The sequence below is a fragment of the Cervus canadensis genome, chromosome 2 (genome assembly GCF_019320065.1).
Source record: "Cervus canadensis isolate Bull #8, Minnesota chromosome 2, ASM1932006v1, whole genome shotgun sequence".
Classification (NCBI taxonomy): Eukaryota; Metazoa; Chordata; class Mammalia; order Artiodactyla; family Cervidae; genus Cervus; species Cervus canadensis.
The window spans coordinates 103,546,575-103,565,119 of NC_057387.1; the positions used below are offsets into that span (position 1 = coordinate 103,546,575).

At 50.1% G+C, this 18,545-nt stretch overlaps 1 protein-coding gene across 3 annotated transcripts in view; it reads left to right on the plus strand.

Moving 5' to 3' along the window:
• GRIK3 (glutamate ionotropic receptor kainate type subunit 3) overlaps window positions 1–18,545 on the plus strand; it is a 245,336-nt gene that overhangs the window by 201,067 nt on the left and 25,724 nt on the right. For all 3 annotated transcript variants that reach the window (XM_043461871.1, XM_043461872.1, XM_043461870.1), the window contains exons 11-12: window positions 10,505–10,728; window positions 17,026–17,144. In XM_043461871.1, coding sequence (XP_043317806.1) covers window positions 10,505–10,728; window positions 17,026–17,144 — 343 coding nt within the window. The remainder of the gene's footprint in view (window positions 1–10,504; window positions 10,729–17,025; window positions 17,145–18,545) is intronic.

Here is an 18,545-nt window from a genome sequence, read left to right on the forward strand (position 1 = left end):
AGGTGAGGATGGAACTGCACCCATGGGTTAGCACGAGTGCCATCTCCTAGGGGTATAGGTCAGCCCCAGCACGGCTTCTCTGAGCACCCCAGCCTGGCCTCCCCAAGCTTTGCTCTCAGAGACCAAGGAGTCCTGTCCTGGCTGCTCTCCCGGGCCCTTGAACAGTAGGGGACTAAGAGGGAACAGGAGCCTGGCCTCAAAGGGAGGCCTGAATGCCCTCTGGCCACAGGAAGCTGTTCATTCTTTTATCTTGAAATTGTTACATCTCACTATAACATAAGGCAGTTTCCCTGGTTCATGGAAGCGGCTGGACAAAAATGGGTTTGGACCAGCCTGGAAAGATGTGGAAAGAGCCTGGCAGGAGGTAGGGGTCTAGACAGCCAGGTGTGAGAGAGGACAAGGAGCAAGGTAGCAGTAGAGCTGCAGGGGCGAGGGGGCTGTTGAAGAGAAGCTGAGGTCAGAGGGAGCAACGGGAACAAGCCAACCCTCCTGCTGAGAATTGTTCCTTCATTCTTTCTGCAAAGCTTTATGGAGCCCCGTTTCAGCCTGGGCTCCTGGGGGCGGGGCCTGGGCCCCTGGAGGCGGGGCCTGGGCTCCTGGAGGGTGGGGCCTGGGCTCCTAGGGCGGGGCCTGGGCTCATGGGGCGGGGCCTGGGCTCCTGGAGGGCGGGGCCTGAGGAGGAGGCATAGATACCACTGCTGATTGAGTTGGAAGGTATGATACCAGGGAGAGTCAGAGCAGGGAAGTGGAGCAGAGGGGAGGGAAGGCCAATACGAGGATGTATATTGAGCTGGTCACTACTGAGTGAGACTAATCCAAGTCGGCACCCCAGAAAAGCCTGACAAAGTGTGTTTCAGAGCCATCTCTTGGGGTGAAGGGAGAAGAGGAATAGGTGTATCCACTGGCTCCTGATTTCCATGCATTTCTGGGTTTGGCAGGGCAGACATGGGAACCAGTCAGGACCCTGCAGGAGCATCCACAGAAAGTTGTGGGGGCAGGGGGTGTCTGTGTGCAAGAAGTGCCCAGGTAGACAGGAGCTGAAATGCTGTCAGTTGTGCCTGTATGAGGCTGGTGGTGGCCAGAGGGTCTGACCTGGTGCATGAGAGGGGTGAGCCAAGCACAAATGACGTACCAGACCCAGGGCGGTGACAGGAGATGTAGGAGCAACCAAGGTCAACGTGATTCCTGCCCCTCTAGGAACAAGCAGTGAATCAGCCGAGTTAAATTTCATTAAAATTTTGATCAGTGCTGCAAGGGGGAATATGTATAGGGGACTTTGGGAGTATAAAGCAGGAAAATGACTCAAACTTCCCTGCAGAGGTGACTCTTGGAGCTGAAACTTGAAAAATGAAGGAGAGATATTCAGGGCTCGGATGTGGGTACTGACCTGGATGGGGGCACCTAGGTTGCTGAAGTCTCTGCCCTCCTGGGGTCCTGCGGGGTGAGCAGTAAGGTTCCCTGGGCGGACCCTGGGCAGACGCCAGCCTTGCAGATATGCAGGGAGTAGGGGAGGGGGTATATTCTAGGGATGGGAATGGAGGTGTGGTGTATCCCCCATAGTGTGCCACAAAGTGGGGAACGCCAGCTGAGCCATCCTGAAAGACAGCCCTGCGGGGATTCAGGAGCGGGCCGTTCTCCCAGGCCTGGGAAAGGCACAGGCTTCACGTCTCACTCCCGGGTGTCCATCAGTTCAGGAGGCCTATGTGTGAATCGTGGGTACACAACTCATCGGTCAACACTTAGGAAGTTTCTAGCACCTGTCCCATCTCTTTAGATATATACAAGCTTTTCTGAGGTTATCGGTAGCTACATTGCTGATTGATAAGTGCGGCACTGGCTGGCTGGGAGGACATCAATGGACACTGCTCGTGACTCAGGGTACCCTCCCCCAAGAATGGCGGTGCCCCAGACCCCAAGAGAAGGCTCACTGGGTGACCTCTTGTAAACCTCAGAGGGGGAATCCAGCCAATGCCTCCTTTGATCAGGTTATTCATTTATTTGTTCATTCAATTTATTCAGTTAAGTCCCATGCTAGGTGCCATGGATACAGTGTGAACAAAACAGTCAGGATCCATTCCCTGAGCGTCGGGATCTTACGTTCTAGGGGAGGAAACAGGCAGTAATCTATGACTGTGTGAATAGATGTCACTGTTCTGTGAGAGGAGTGTGGTAAGTGAAAGAGCTTCCCTGGCTCCTAGGCTGGGGCCTGGGCTGAGAGATCCCACTGATCGGAAACCAGTGGGAAGTTGCTGATGATCCATCCCAGGAAAGCCTGGAGGAAGGTACTGAAGACTTGCGAGAGGTGAGGGTAACTCAGGAAATGCCTTTCCCGTGCCCTTGGCTGGCAGCATCCAGAGAGATCCAGGGAGGGGGTCTGGGTGATTTCTAGCTCCCTGGCATGCAGCAGAAGATGGTACGTGAGGGGCAGAAGGAGGAGGGGCAGGGACTTGAAAAGATGCCCCCCAGTAATAGCCATGACCTTGAGACTACGCACTCCGGTCTCCCAGCCTCCAGGTAGGCTAGCATATGTGATAGGAAGATCTGGTCTCAAAGACACACCACCATCACCCTTCTGTGTCCTATCGTCCTCCTAACTGGGACAGAGACCTTGTTTCTGTCCTGTATGTGTTGGACCCAACCCCTGTTTGCAAGGCCGGGGAAGGCTTTACCCAAGTCCACTCTTATAGCTGAGAACAGGGCGCTTTGCAGCAAGGCATGCTGGGAGCCCCCCTGGGGGCAGGGCAGAGTCCCGGATGGAGCAGGTCAGGCTTGGGGTGGGGGGAACAGATGCCCTGCAGAGGGGGCTCCTCCCCAAGGTTGTCACTGAGGGTGCCATGGAGCTGAAAATGTCACTAGGACCTGACTGAAGAGGGCCAGGAGGACAAGTGAGGGCTATCAGTGAATGCTAGGGACCACTGATAGTCATAAGAAAGGTTGCCATTAAGGGCAAGGTCGCAGTCCAAACTCTGGAGGGAGGCTGGTAAGAGAGAGTCAGGACCTGGCAGGCTGGCAGGGGTCAGCATGGCCTCAGAGAGAATGGGGCTGCTGAACAGGCAAACAGGCCAGAGCTCAGCCCACAGGCTGGAGTAAGGGTTGATCAGAATTCTTGGGGGGACTTTGATGCTCAGTCTTCCAACAAAACCGTACCAAGCCCCTGCTTTTTGCCTGCCTTGGTACTAATCCTAGAGATGCATCAGCGAGTGAAATAAATGTAGTCCCTACCCACCTCCCTCTACCCTGCACCCTCCCCAACCAGAACTTATGTCCCAGCAGAGGAGCTAGATGTTAAGCAGTGACTTACAAATTAACATTCAGCTGTGTGAGGACCAGTGCAGGGGCTATGGGAATGTACAACTCGGACCTCACAGCCTGCAGAGGGAGGGGGCTCCCTGTCCCCGGGTCCTTGGGCTTGACTGGGCAGGACCTATCTGGGCCGATGCCACTTTTAGGGCCCTGTGGGATGGGGAAAGAGAACCACTAGAGATAGGAGATGGAGCCGTAGCTCATCCGTCCCCAGGGTCCCTGTGACTACGAAGCAGGAGGACCTGCTCATGCTTCCTGGGGACAGAGGTACAGCATGGTGCCTGCTGGGACTCAGGAATCCGCTGCTCTCCCAGGCCAGGGAGAAACACAGCATCATTCCTCACTGTCAGGCCATGAGGCTGCCGTCAGCTCAGGAAGCTGGCCTGTGAATCACAGGTGTTAGTAGCGGACCCATCCGCTGACATTCATGAATTTACTAGCACTCCTTTCCCCTCTGTTCAGATGTGTGGGTTATTGAGGTTGCTGGCTGTTGGGTTAATGTCTAGGGCTTTTCAGGGGGCTCTGTGTTTTCTTCAGCTTGGAGTCTGGGGTTCATCAGCAGATGAACTTGCCCTGTGACTTGCTCTTAGAAACTGCGAGGTGCCCAGCCAGCCAGCTCTGAGTGTCTCTTCTAACCCAGCAACATCCCATTCATTCAGTCCCCAAGTCTCTCCTTGGAGGCCTGCTGTGAGCTGAACACTGTGTTAGGTGGAGGGCGTACCATAGTGAAAAGACACTGACTCAGGCCAGCTCTCAGGAGCTCATGGGCCAGTAGAGAGGAAATCACTCAAAACCTCTGAAATCACAACTGTGATCCATGCTAAGAGCACAAGTACCTGGTGCTGTGAGAGTCATCACCGGGGAGGCTGGATGTCATCTGAGGATTTTGTCTGTGGAAGTGATGTTTGAGCTGAGATCTGAAGGAGAAGCAGATATGAGCTAGACAAAGACTTCAGGGAGGAAGAAGTTCCAGGTAGAGAAGAGTATTGTGCAAAGGTCCTGAGGTGAGCATGGACTGGAGGGTCTGAAAGAAGCCAGTGGGCAGAGAACCAGGGGGAACAAGATGGGAGGTGAGACTGTAGAGGCAGGCAGTACTGGAACTGCACTTTCTAATGCAGTAGCCACCAGCCACATGGGGTTATTTAAACTTGAAGTTTAATTAAAATCAACTGGTTACATTAATTTAAATTACTTAATTTAAAATGAATGAAATCAAAGTATAAATTTAGTTCCTCGGTTATACAAGCCACATTTCAAATTCTACTTGTGGCCAGTGGCTACCATATTGGAGAGTGAAGATATAAAGCATTTACATCATGGCAGAAAGTTCTGTTGGACAGCACCAGCTAGATTGTTAATGGCTTCATGAACCCATAATAAGAATTTTCTGGAGGGCAGAGGGAAAAATCTTAACATATACTAAGCAGCATTGGGAATCAGACAAGATTCTATTTGGAGAAACAACACTTTGGGGAAAGAATGGAAGGTGAATTCCATGGATCCCACACACTAGAGATGTGGGCAGAGAGCCAGCAGACAGAGCCCCAGGTTCAAGTCCTGCCTTTGTGGCAAGAGTGAGCCTTGTTTTCTTGGGTGGCTTTGGAAGTAGAAGTACAAGGACCTGGTGGAAAGTAGGGGCAAATCAGCATGTTCCTGCAGCCACAGGGTTCCCAGGCATGACCAGGTATTGCAAAGTGTATTCTGGGGAGGCCCAGGCAGTCATGGTCAGGAGCCAGAGTCAAGTTCAGGTCTCTGGGAATGCCATGTGAGCTCAGGAAGGGCAGGGTGGGCCCAGCCATAAAACTTGCCTACCAGAATGGATCAGGTGCAGGAGCAGGGCTGGCAGCAGGTGGTCCAGGGAGTTGCATGCGTCCTCCCCAGAATCTGAGTAATATGTGTATGAGTGTCCTTGGGCCGTCACAAACCTAGGGACTTAAAACAACAGAAGTTTATTCCCTCTCAGTTCTGGAGGCCAGAAGTCAGAAATCAAGGTGTCTGCAGAGTTGGTCCCTTTGGAGGGAGCATTTGTTCAATGACTCTCCTAGTGTCTGCTGTGGCTGGCAATCCCTGGAATCTTTGGCTCAAAGCTACATTACTCCAGTTTCTTCCTCCATCATCACATGGCTCCTCCATGTGTATCTGTGTATCCTCTCCTCTTTTATAAGAACATCAGTCATTGGATTTAGAGTTCACCCTAATCCAGTATGACTTCATCTTAACTTGGTGACTTCCACAAGAGCCTAATTTCCAGAGCTTCTGGGTTGGTGAACATGTGACAATGTGGGGAGGATGGGACGCCCAGTGAAAGAGAAAGCATGGAAGTGCCACACCCAGTCCTGTATAACTTGCCCTATGCATCTCTTCCATCTGGCTGTTCCTGAGTTCTGTCTTTTTATAATAACCAGTAACTTCAGTGGCTTCACCATTATGCATCTCCACCAACCACCTGTGAGGGATCCAGTTGCTCTGCATCCTCATTGCCATTTGGTATGATCAACATTGTTTTATTTTAGCTCTTCTGATAATTAGACAGTAGTATTAGGGGGATTTTAAACCACGTGGGGTGTGTTGCTGGGGGACATCTAAGGGAACTCTTGTGATGCAGAGAGTCTGAATTTAAAAACAGGCTTGTGCCAGGAGACTTCCATAAGGCTGCACACTCAGAAGAGGCTGTTTTGGTCACCAATGGATTTAGGGGCACTAGGCAGGAGCTTGAGAGAAAAACAGATCTTTGGGGGCGTGAACAATCCCACTGAAGACATAAAAAGTGAGTCCTTCCTTAGCAAAGTCCCAGTTACTCTACTCAGGAATATCTCTAAGATTATTTAATCATAGTGACAATAATAAGATACTGTTTTAGTGGGGAGTAGGCAAGGGGAGGAGGAGCCTATTTCCAGGTAATGTCACATTCACATGTACCACGTGTTAGGGCTTGAACATATTTGGAAGAGGATGCACAATTCAACTCACTGAATGTGGCTGGTATGTAGAGTGATAAAACATTCGAGTTTGAGGTCATGGTCAACTGGGTCCATGCACTGGCTCAGCCACTCATCAGCTTGGAAGGCAGCTCTGCTCATTTCTGTATCACCAATGCCACTGACCACTCACAAGCTTGACCAAATCTCCTAGCCTAACTGAACCACATTACCTTTACCTGGGATGTGGTGTTCATGTTTACTGCATCATGGGGCTGCTGGGAGGGTCACATAAGGTAATATATATAGTACACATAGCAGTGCTTGGTGTATAAGTGAAAGTGAAAGTTGCTCAGTCGTGTCCAACTCTTTGCAACCCCATGGACTATACAGTCCATGGGATTCTCCAGGCCAGAATACTGGAGTGGGTAGTCTTTCCCTTCTCCAAGGGATCTTCCCAACCCAGGGATCGAACCCAGGTCTCCCACACTGCAGGTAGTTCTTTACCAACTGAGCCTCTAGGGAAGCCCAAGAATACTGGAATGGGTAGCCTATCCCTTCTCCAGCAGATCTTCCTGACCCAGGATTCGAACCGGGGTCTCCTGCATTGCAGGTGGATTCTTTACCAGCTGAGCTACCAGAAGTATCCACAAAAGATAATAGTTCTCTCCACAAAAGGTATATTTAGACTATAACAGGTTCATAGTCAGCAAGCAGATGCCCTGGGGGACCCCAGTCAAGAGGCAGAGCACATAGATGGGGAATCTGGTCGAGATCTTACTTGGGAATCAAAGTAGGCAGGTGCCAACAGGGACACCAGACACAGGTCCAAGCTGAGGCTTGCCGGGTTTCGCTCTGAGGCATGAGGCTAGTGTCTGACCAGCAGCCAAGGGGCCTGGATAAGAAGGGCAAAAATGTGGAGTTGTAGCTACTTAAGCTACAGCTTAACGTGGCAAAGCAAGTGGTGCCAATTGACCTCATGTAAGCTTGGAGGAGAGTAGGACAGCTTCTTTGTAAGTAGAAAGCTGCTTATGGTGATGGAGTCCTGGAAGTGCTATCCTGTCTGGTTCAGAAGTTTATAGAAAAAGGTATGGAAGGTCTTCGGTGAGGCAGATTGGGCTAACAAACCAATCATAAGACCAATGAATATGTCAGATGAGTCAGAGGTTTGGTTTGTTCAAGGACGTGATTACTGAGAGCAAAGTCTTCGGACCCTCCGTGAGCCTCAGTTTCCCTCCATAAATAGTACAGGTTGGAATAGATGTGCTGAAGGTCTCTTGTCCAGCTCTGACAGCCTATGATTTTATGAATCATCCTCAAAGAAAACTTGCACAAGTAGGAAGAGCCTGCCAAGATTGGGCCTTTCATTCTGAGTAATGAGCTGAAACAGCAAAGGCTTGACATCTGTTCGGCTCTTTCAAGGGAAGTTGGACAAAATAATGCCTTTTTCAAAGAAATCGTAACCAACGGTGAAATGTAGTATTTCCTGCCTAAACCAAAGTGGAGAACTCCAGCCTTGCTGAAGCCCAAGGGAGAACACACATCAAAACTTCTCATAAAGGAAGTCGGGTTGACCAGCTGTCTTGCTGCTGTAGGCACAGAATGCCTAGACACCCTTTGCCTTCTAACACCATTAAAACCAGAGAGCAGAAAGGCTGGTAGGGAGCTTCTGAGACCATCTGGGGAAAGAAAGAGGGCCTGTGGCCCTATGGTTGGCTTTCTGGCTAGCCCAGGAATACTCCTAGTTGGGAAAAGCTTTGGCCACAAACACCTTGATCCTCCAGTTACTAACACTCTCATCCAACCTGCCATCAAAAGCCAAGGGAAGATTTGCCACCGCTGACTTTGAGGTTCTTCCCAAGAATCCCCTCCAAGCCCCAGAAGTCATTCCCAGAGACCAGTTCCAAATGCATTCTGAGCAGTGATGATGACTTTGGAGTCAGAACAGAGCCTCCCAAAGCGATGTGCTTTGAAAGGACAGGGCTAGGGGAAGCCAAGTTCTAGAATCATGACATGTCAACATTATAGGAATCTGAGAACTTCAGGACTCAAAGGGACCCTCCAGAATGTCCCACTGCAGTTCCCACTCCACTTGGAGTCTTATCCACAGCCTCCAATAGGGATTCCCTTGCCTGGAAGCTGCATGGGAGCAGAGCTGCGTCTCTTGCTCACCTCTGCACCCCCGACTGTTGCACAGTAGGTCTTGACCAAATACACACCAGTCACTGGGCACCTTCCCTGACAGTTCTCTCTCCTTTTATTGCTTTCCTTTGTACACACCCCGAGATGAGAGTGCTCCAAGGACCCGAGGTAGCAGCAGCTGCCCATTTCTTCTCCCTTGCCTTCAAAGCTAGGCAAGTTCCAATACACACGTTTAGAAATGTACCAAAGAAAGATCCCAGTATGAAACAGCCTTTCTAATAGGCTCCCCTTCCTTGACGTTCCCAAGTAGTCCTGAGATTCACTAAAGCCTCGGGCTCCTAGTGTCAATAATCAGCCACGGGGGCTGGTGTTAGAAGGAGAAACAGTGGGGTGAGCAACATCAGGGTTAGGTGTTTGCCAATGTCCCCCAGCCTGGGGCACCAGCAGAGTCATTTTAGAGCTGGGGTTCTACCCATATCAATCCCCCTTGCCTTGAAGTCTCATTTCAACTTGGTTGCTGGTTTCTATTCTAGGATTGGTGAAGTCAGAGGTGTGTTAATAGCTACCACTTAGAAAAGAATTTGGTTAATGTCCATTTTCCCTACTAGACTGTAAGCCCCATAAAGGCAGAAACCATGTCTGTTTGGCTCAGCTGTGTATCCCTAGTGCCTGGTGGATCTCACAAAATAATTAATTAATTGTGTAATTAATTAATCCACTAATTAAGCTGGGCCAAGTCAGCAGGTGGCTGCCTAGGGACTGTTGTTTGGAAGGGGGTTCTCAGAGGCAGCTGCTGCCGCCCTTAGCAAAAGGGTCTTTAGTGCTGGTCTTTAGGACTCAGCCTCCCATTCTGTTCTGCCCCATCTGAGGAAGGGCAGTGATTATTTTGTTCACATTCTGGTAAATATCCACAGGAGCCCAAGGGAAAGCCTCTCAGAGGGAAACATTATTAACTAACAAACACTGCATAGGCTGAGATGGGGCTTGGGAGTAGAAAAGCAAAGCAGTGAACCAGCCATAGTCCCAACTACGCTTAGGAATTTAGAGGTAAGTAGGCAGATATGACAAAAGGACGCATACCTGCACATACTGCCATTTCAACTGAGCAGGTTAGGACCTTACCACAGGACAGAGGGAGCTTCATGGGCATTTAGAATTGGAGGTTATCAGGGAGGGCTTCTTGGAAGAGGTAGCATGTGCAAAGGAACATTTAAGGCGGTGAAAATTAGCAGGGAGAGGCATTCTCAACAGGGCACAGCATGTGTAAAACACGGAGGTCAAGAAGGGAATGTGGTAAACAAGAAGCAGGTAAGTGGGACCTTCCGCTGGAGGAGAGCACTGGGGCAAGCCTGCAAAGGTGGGAAGGGGAGACTGCAGATATTTAATCAGAGAAAGCTCAGACTAGAGATATGACACTTTAACTACTCCCCTCGTTAAAATTGTGATGGGGTAAGCTTCATTGGCGTGTGAACATCCGTACCTTCTCCAACCCCTTCTGTGCCTCCCCTGCTCTGTTCTGTTCCCTCCCCTCTGCTACTAAAGAGGGCTCAAAATTTGTCTGTTTCATTTCTTCCCCCGCCCTTTCCCGCCAAAGAGAGTATTATTTTTGCCCAACAGGTTTTTGGGGCTTTGAGGATATATAGAATATCCAAAATGGGGTGAAGCCTGCGAGAAGTAGATACGAAAGGAAAACAGATAGAAACAAGGGGCGCTGTGGATTCTGTGTCCTCTTCATGACATTTGAAAGTCACAAAGAAAGAACACAAGCTATTTTTAAATATTTGTAGATTGCTGAACTATATTTGACAAGGCACCATTTTGAGAATGGACCACATGGGTTACAGCTGTGATAGTGTTCCATTCTCCACATATTGATACCACTGTCCTCTTCCTCAAGGCCATCAGCCCTTGGATAACAGGGGTTTAAGTCTAATTCACCGTTGTTTCCCAGCACCCTGGGCATTGCCTGGCCCAGAAGAAGAATTAGTAAATAATGAAACTGAAGAGTGTTAAAGGGTTCCGGGGTTCAGGCAACAAACTCCACTTCACTCCCTCATCTCTCCTCCTTTCAAGAAGGGATGTTCTGGCCCCTGCTAGTCTTAGGTTTTGCTCATAGTCTGTCTGTGTCTCTCTCACTGCAGAAGGCAGATCTGGCCGTGGCCCCCCTGACCATCACCCACGTCCGTGAGAAGGCCATCGATTTCTCCAAGCCCTTCATGACCCTCGGCGTGAGCATCCTCTATCGCAAGCCCAATGGCACCAACCCTAGTGTCTTCTCCTTCCTCAACCCCCTGTCCCCAGACATCTGGATGTATGTGCTCCTCGCCTACCTGGGTGTCAGCTGTGTCCTCTTTGTCATCGCCAGGTAAGGGCAATGCCCTGGCCAGAGCTCTGGCCCAGGTTTAGGGGCTCAGGGAGCCAGGCAAGTCCCCCCATCCTCAGCAGCTGGCACAGAAGGCCCAGGTTCAGACCACTGCTTACCTGCTCCTGTCTCTTTCCCTGAGGCTCAGATCCTTTCATATCCCCCAGGGAACATTTCATGGCCCTCTAACTTGAATCCCCCAGTCCTCACCCTGGTCTGTGTCCATGACTTTGAGAGGTATCAGTTGTATCCCAGGTCCTGTGAGCAGGCTTGGCGAGGTTCAATCACTCCCCAAAGCTGGACCACTTGGACCAGGCACCCAGTACAGCAGACCCAGGTGGCCCAGCAGGTAGCCTAAAACTTAGAAAACAGACGAAGCATCTACTCCACAACAGCAGGAGGGACAATGCCACATAAACTCACTTGCATGCACACATGCAGAAACTTGGCTTGCACACATCCTTACCTGCCTCTAACACATGCTAGCAATACCCTTGCATATTCAGTTGTTCACATGAAGTAGGCATAGCACATCCTTACTGGTGGGTCATAGGTAGAGGCCACTGGGAAACGGATATAGCCCAGTGCTTACTGAGCACCTACTGGGTGCCAAGCACCATGCTCTGTCCTTTATAGCCAGTTATCTTATTTAATTCTCATGGCCTCCCATGAAGGGGAGACATCCAACACTCAGAAAGACTCAGTACTCCTTGAGGCCACCCTAGCAATAAAGGACACGTCCGGCTTGTTGAACTCAGGTCACCAAGTGTTTCATCTGTAACCCCCATCTCTGCCCCCTGGACACCTGTGCTCTGCTCCCACCCCAAGTTGGTAGCTCCTGGACCCTGACCCTCTGCCCCTTCCCTCCAGGCTCCAGCCCCAGCCTTTGCCCTGGTTCTTTTTTCTCTAAATTCTAACAAGGTGTGATGCAAGACTTCTCCGGAGAAGCAATCTGAGATCCAAGGGCTTGGTGTGTCGGCCTTTTTCTCTGCTGAGTCTTCTTTGAAAGCTTTCTCCCCACCCTGCTCCTTTTCACTCCCTCCTCCCACGCAGACACAGACCAAAGGGAAGGGTGTGAGAGAGGAAATTGTCCTGCCTCTGAAGCCCTTTGCACCGGCAGGCCTGGTGCTGCCTGCCTGCTCGCCCAGCCGGCAGCCCAGCCTGCCACAGAGAGACCTTCATTATGCCTCTTGTCTCTAATGGTCTAACAAGCCTTTGAAAGCCAGGAGCCATTCTCCAGAGCTCTCACCATAATTTTAGCAGCGCCAGCCAGCCCCTTGGCTCCCCACCCCCTCGAAAATGGCTCAAGCTTTCCCAGCATCAGCTTTGCTCATTTGATGTGCATCCCATCCCCCTCCAATTCCTGGCCTTTCATCCGCTGCAGCCGAGCCTGCTTTCCACCCCTTACCTTCTGGCTAGGCAGGTAGGAGCACCCCCCTCCCAAGGTCAGGATGAGGAGACTTTCTGGAAGAGAGGGGATTTCTGGAGCTGCTGGAATGACACAGAATGCCTGGAGAGAGAGGAGAGGGACAAGGGTCTTGGTCACAGAGCCATGAATAGCATCACAGGATGATCATCAGTTTACCACTCACACAACACAATTCACACCCATCCTGTCAAATCCTTACAGCAGTCCTGATGAGGTCAGTATAATTATCCCCACTCTACAGAAGCAGAAGCTGAGGCTCAGAGGGGTTAAGTCTTTGCCCAAAGCCAGAAAGCCTTTTGTCGCAGAGTTGGGCTTCAAACCAAGACTTGCCGGACTTTAAATCAGGAGTGGCACACACAGGAAGCGTGAGGGAGTGAGCACGCTGGGTGGTAGGCAGCAGGGGGTGGTGGGGACTGAGGCAAACTTGAGCATGCACCTGGAGAAAAGGGTCATTACCGCTCAGCTCCAACAGACTGTGCCAAGCAGGAATGCGGGCCAGTGCTGTGGAGGTGCATGATTTTAGAGAGAGTTTCAGATTTTCATGTGATGCCTCATGGCTTTTATAAGTAGCCAGTAATTTGATTTTTTGGAATGCCGTTGAGGTCAAGCACAGCCCACCTGTAGTGTGAAAGTGGTCGTCTGTCCCCTCCCCTGTGTGTGCCCTGTGTTCTTTGCACCCCTGCTTGCTGGCTACCAGAGAGCTAGACACAACTGCCCGAGAGACAGGGTCTGCAAAGCGTGAGTAGGTGTCTAGATTCTCTCTGGGCAACTCCAGCAGGACACAGGACTGCCCATCCTACAAACTGGCTGGCCTATGCCTGGCTAGCATCAGGGGTCTAGGCATTGACCAAGGCCTTTCTCTGCCACCCGAGTATTCTGCTTCATGCTCGGCAAGAAGCAAACGGAGGGAGGGACAATGCTTCTCATCACGGAAACCAGGCCAGTAGGCACTCATGACAAGGAGATAATCCTAAGTGCTTGACCCCGGAAGCAGGACTGAATGTAAGCCACCAGTCCAGCCTCCCAGGAGTCACGCTCCACCCAAATCCAGTACAGATGAGAACCTCAGGGAAGAGGTGATCCCAGCCACAGTCGGTGTTCTGTCTACACCTGTCATCTGGGGCTGGAGTTCAGCCTTCACGCTTCAGGGGAGACAGGGTATCTCCAAGTCAGTCTCTCCCACTGACTTGCAAAACTTGGAGAACCCCTTGTAGCCACCAGCCATAAATCCAAGATCCATCAGTCACTTCGGTGGCACCTTCCTTACCGTCCAGCAGCCATTCCACCCCTCTGCCCTCCTGGGGCACTGGAGTTGGAATTTGGGTCCTTCCACCCGCTGACTGCAGGACCACTGCAGCTGGAGGGCCCAGGCTGCCGGCCCACCTGTGAAGTGGGCGTCTGCTGCACTGTCCGTCCCTCAAGGGGTAGGAAGGACCCAGGTCTACAACAAGACTTATAACCCAGAGACCCGTTCTAGACCAGTTATTTTTATCATGGTAAGAAATTCCACCTCTGGGAATGTAACCTGTTGAAAGTCACCCCTGAGCCTCACTTCACATGCATGTGCGTGCTTGGTCGCTTCAGTCATGTCTGACTCTGTGTGAGCTACCCATGGACTGTAGCCCACCAGGCTCCTCTGTCCATGAGATTCTCCAGGCAAGAATACTGGAGTGGGTTGCCATGCCTTCCTCCAGGGGGTCTTCTCCACCCAAGGATCAAACCCACGTCTCCTGCGGTTCCTGCAGTACAGGCAGATTCTTTACGGCTGAACCACCGGGGAAGCCCTGCCTCACTTTACAGTCCTCCGTGAATCTAGAAAGCCTTCTCAGCAAAGCCCTCGACAAGGCTGCCCTTTGGCCTGGGGACTCATAGAAGTGTGAGCAAGGATGTTTCTTTCAGCAGCGTGTATCACAGTGGGAAAAAGGGCCAGGCTGTGTCAACAAAAGAGGAGTAGTTAAGAACACCCATTAACTAAAAAATTATACAAATGAACTTATGCACAAAACAGAAGGAGATTCACAGGTATAGAAAACAAACTATGGCTACCAAAGGGGACGATGGGAGATGGGGGGGGAGGGTAAAAATTAGGAGTTTTGGATTAATAAATACACACTACTGTACAGAAAATAGGTAAATGACAGGGACCTACTGTATAGCAAATACTATACTATAATACATGCTATGCTCAATATCTTATAATAACCTATAATGGAAAAGAATCTGAAAAAGAATATATATATAGAACTAAAGCTCTGTGCTATGTTCCTGAAACTAGCACAACATTGTAAATCAACTATACTTCAGTCTTAAAAATATATTTTTTAAAAACCCTATTAAGTAGTTATGGAGAATAAAGGACATTAGGAGTAACTGGTCTGGAAAGAGGCTGGTGGCTTGTTAAGTGAAAAATCAAGACCTAAGACATTATTATTGTATGATGTGATTTTTTCTATGTAAAAGGATGATTACATGTATCATATCTATCTATCTATATACATATATATTGTGTGTATATACATTAAAAAAGCAGGGCTCATGAGATCTCATCAGAAATCACCTTTGCTTTGTCGCTCACCCACTTTTCACCCACCTGCCAGGAGAAGGAACTGGCAACCCACTCCAGTATTCTTGCCTGGAGAATCCCATGGACAGAGGAGCCTGATGGGCTAGAGTCCACGGGGTCACAGAGTCAGACATGACTGACTGACTAACACACACACCTTTCAGTGCATACAGAGGTGAAGTTCTTTGCCCCAGTGAAAGCTCTGCTGGGACCTGTCATTTTTTGGATCACTTCCAGAGCTCAGAAACCCTAGGTCTGTCTCTCTGTAGCGCAAACACACTTTCAACTCAGGAGTTAGAAGGCTGAGTCGGGTATAGTCCGCCACAGTTCCATCCTCATGCACAGTTCAGACTTCTCCCCTTGCCCCCTCGCGGGTCCTCTGTGGCAGTACTTCCTCCGTCAGCCCACTCCCCTGTTCAGTCCCTGGTCCTTCAGTGGCCCCCGCCCTGTGGCTTCTCTCTGTTGGAGTCTCATTGCCTTTCTTGGATACGAGTCGCGATGGATCTCTCTTCTGTATAAGCCCATCTGGTCCAGGAAAACAACGTTAGCCCTGACCACATCAGGCCTGCGGGCCAGTCCTGCGGAGCAAGGACTTACTCTCTATCTCTCGTAGAAAACATGCATCAGCCCAACCCCTGTCCTCCAGATTGCCCAGCGAGCATCCACCACATCCCTGTAGAGCTCTCCCAGCCACCCTGTGGAAGCCACTCTCCCCAGACCTCACTGTGGGAATGCGGGGGCCCCTGAGTGCACAGCTCTCCAAAGGCTTTCTCTAAAACCCTTCTCACAACAGCCTCTCATCTCTGCTCTCTTCATCCTCTATCGCTTCCTTGTGGATTTTTAGAGCCTCTAACAAGATCATGGTCATTCCCTTTGAAAATCCCCATCTTGATTTGAAGCCTCACTTTGGAATTTCCTATTTGCAGGATCTTTCCACTTTGTGAAAACCAAATTCTTTTCATGTGAGCATTGGTGATCAATGTTTAATTTACTAAAGCTTTTAGAAGAGAGATGGAAAGTCACAGCCTCACCCTTAAAACTCATCACACTTTAAAGAACAAAAGAAAATTCCATCAGACATGTCTCTCCTTCCCGGTCTCTCATCTCAGCATCTGACCCTACACCAGCCACTGTGGACACACCGACAAAGCCACTTCAGCCACGTCCACCACACCAGTCACACCGACCACACTAGACTGGTGGGGACCTTCTCCAGAGTCTCTCAATCTCTCCGGAGTGTCCCAGCTCCCTCCAACTTACATTTTCTCAACTGGAATTCACACAATAAACAAAGATCCCTCCAGTTATCAGAACTTCTCTTCCTTAGAAGGCAATGGGGGCAGGGAGGCTTAAATAACATTTTTTTTCTGTCATGCATGTATTTGTATATTCAGAGGGAAAAATCTGAAAAAAACGGTATAACACATTGTTCTTCCCAAGAGGTGGGATCATGGCGTACTTTCACTTTCTCATTGTGTTTTATACTGTCTGAATATTTTATGAAGAGTGTATTTTACTATTTTTCCATTTCAACGTTTTTAAAGTATACAAGTAATTTAAAAGCCTGTTCTCATTTTTCAAAGTTCATGCAATACATACAAAGCAACAGGCTTCCATGAAATTTCTTCTGCCTTTCTAACACCCCTCCCCAGAGGTCAATAGTGATTTTTTTTTTTTAGATATGGATCCTTCCAGACTGTATATACATTTATATTCAAATGTACATAAATAGGTATGCAACTATGTCTTCAGGAATCTATTTATGTAAATGTGATCATATTGTTCTTATTTTTATCACTTAAAAAAAAAAACAATATGTGTTGAAGATCTTTCCCTGTTGGTACATCTCTTCTAACAGCTGCGAGAGGTTTCAGAGTACAATTGTGGCATAGTTTATTTAATCATTCCTCTATTGAAGGACATTTAGGTTGTTTCCAGTTTTTTGCTATTACAAACAATGCTTTGATAAACACCCCCGTGCACTTCTCTTTATGCTCCTGTAAGAGTGTTTTTTCTACGACGGATAATGAGTCGCAGAATCGCTAGGTTGAAGGGCATGTGCACTTTTAATTTTAAGAGATACTGCTGAATTACTTTTATCACCAGAAAAGGGCACTAACAATAAAAAACGAGAAGCAAAATGACTCTGGTTTCCCATTCTCTGCCTCCCTAGCAGAACAACCAGGGAATTGATGCTAAAGTGGTCGGCACATCACTGTTTGCTAAACCGCCAGCTTGTAAGGCATGAACACCCCTTCCTCCCATCTCCCTGAAGATTTGCCTCATTGCTCCCCTCTTCCTGCTGCAGGTTCAGCCCTTATGAGTGGTATGATGCTCACCCCTGCAACCCTGGCTCTGAGGTGGTGGAAAATAACTTCACTCTGCTGAACAGCTTCTGGTTCGGAATGGGGTCCTTGATGCAACAAGGTATGTGTGCCCTTAGAAGGTTGGAGACACCTGGATGCTCAAGTGTGTGTCCTTTCCCAGGTCCCTGAGCTCCACCCCTGCTGGAGCTAGCTGGACTGGCTCACCGTCTGAGGCCGAAGCATATACCAATACCTGCGGAGGGCAGGGCTCATCCCCAGCCCCTCCTGCTCCAGCTGGGATAGACACACAGCATCCTGTCTCCTGCAGTCAACCCCCTGATTCTCACCACTGCAGAATCTGCCTGAGCAAAGTTGGGCTGAGGATGGAGGGAGACTGGAGGCAGGGAGGCTGGGTGGAAGGCCACTGCAGAAATGAACTGGTGAGACCTGAGCCAGGGTAGTGGCCACGAGAGTGGAGGCCAGAGATGGACTTTGAGAACTTCAGGATGTAGCAGGGACTGGACTTGGTGACTGCCTGGCTCTGGGGAGCCCAGTAGAAGGAGGGGGGCACATCTGTGTTGGGGCCATTAGCCTGAGTGCATCAGACCTGGTATACCCAGAAGGATGCCATTTTTCTCACATCCTCCTGAGGGAGGTTTGGGATACGGTACCTGCCCCCCACTAGTAGCTCAACTTCTGGAAAGATTTGCAGCTGCTCAGATATCTCAGAAAGCAGAGCACCTGCAAGGAGCAGAGTGTGGAGACACTGGAGGCTGGAGGGCGAGTAGAGCAGGAGGGGACCCCAACCAGTAAAGACCCCCAGAAGAACCCCACCCCCACAGTCCCTGCTGACCAGGAGCCAAATGCTCACTGCCTCTGTCTACCAAGTCACTTTCAGAGCCTCTTATCTCAGGGAATGGGGAGGGAGGCAAGGACCAAAGTCTCTGCCTGGGTTAGGGTCCCACAAAGGGACGAAAAGGGGGCCAGAGAGGGAAGGAGATCCAAGGGGCAAAGAATGTCCCTGTCCATCTCTCGTGTGTATATCCTCACGGCCTGGCACAAACCCTGGTCCTCAGTAGTATCTACCAGCAGGCGCCAGAGAAATGCCTGACCGATGTTATCGCAGTGACCTGAGCGCCCACGGCCTGCCAGGCCCTGTGAATGAAGGACCCTGGACCCGAGCAAACTCTCAGCCACGCCAGAGGCCCAGGATGGGGTCCAACAGAGCCTGACAACTAAAATAAGTCATTCTCCCTTTGGGGGCAACTCCAGCCCCTTGTCTGGGGGAGGGCCAGGCGGATGAGGCTGGGGCGGGGGTGGGGGAGTGGTCTCCGGCAGCTGGGACGTGACAGGCAGCTTGAGGGGGAAGCGCCTCATTCTGTCCCCACGACTCATGAGCATCCTGAAGCCTCACCTTGCTGCTCTGTCCATCATCCGTACCCGGTGACAGTTAGGAAAGAAACTGAAGGCCCCTCCACGTGGTAATAGCTTCTCTTCCACCTCCTGCTGCTATTCAAAGCAT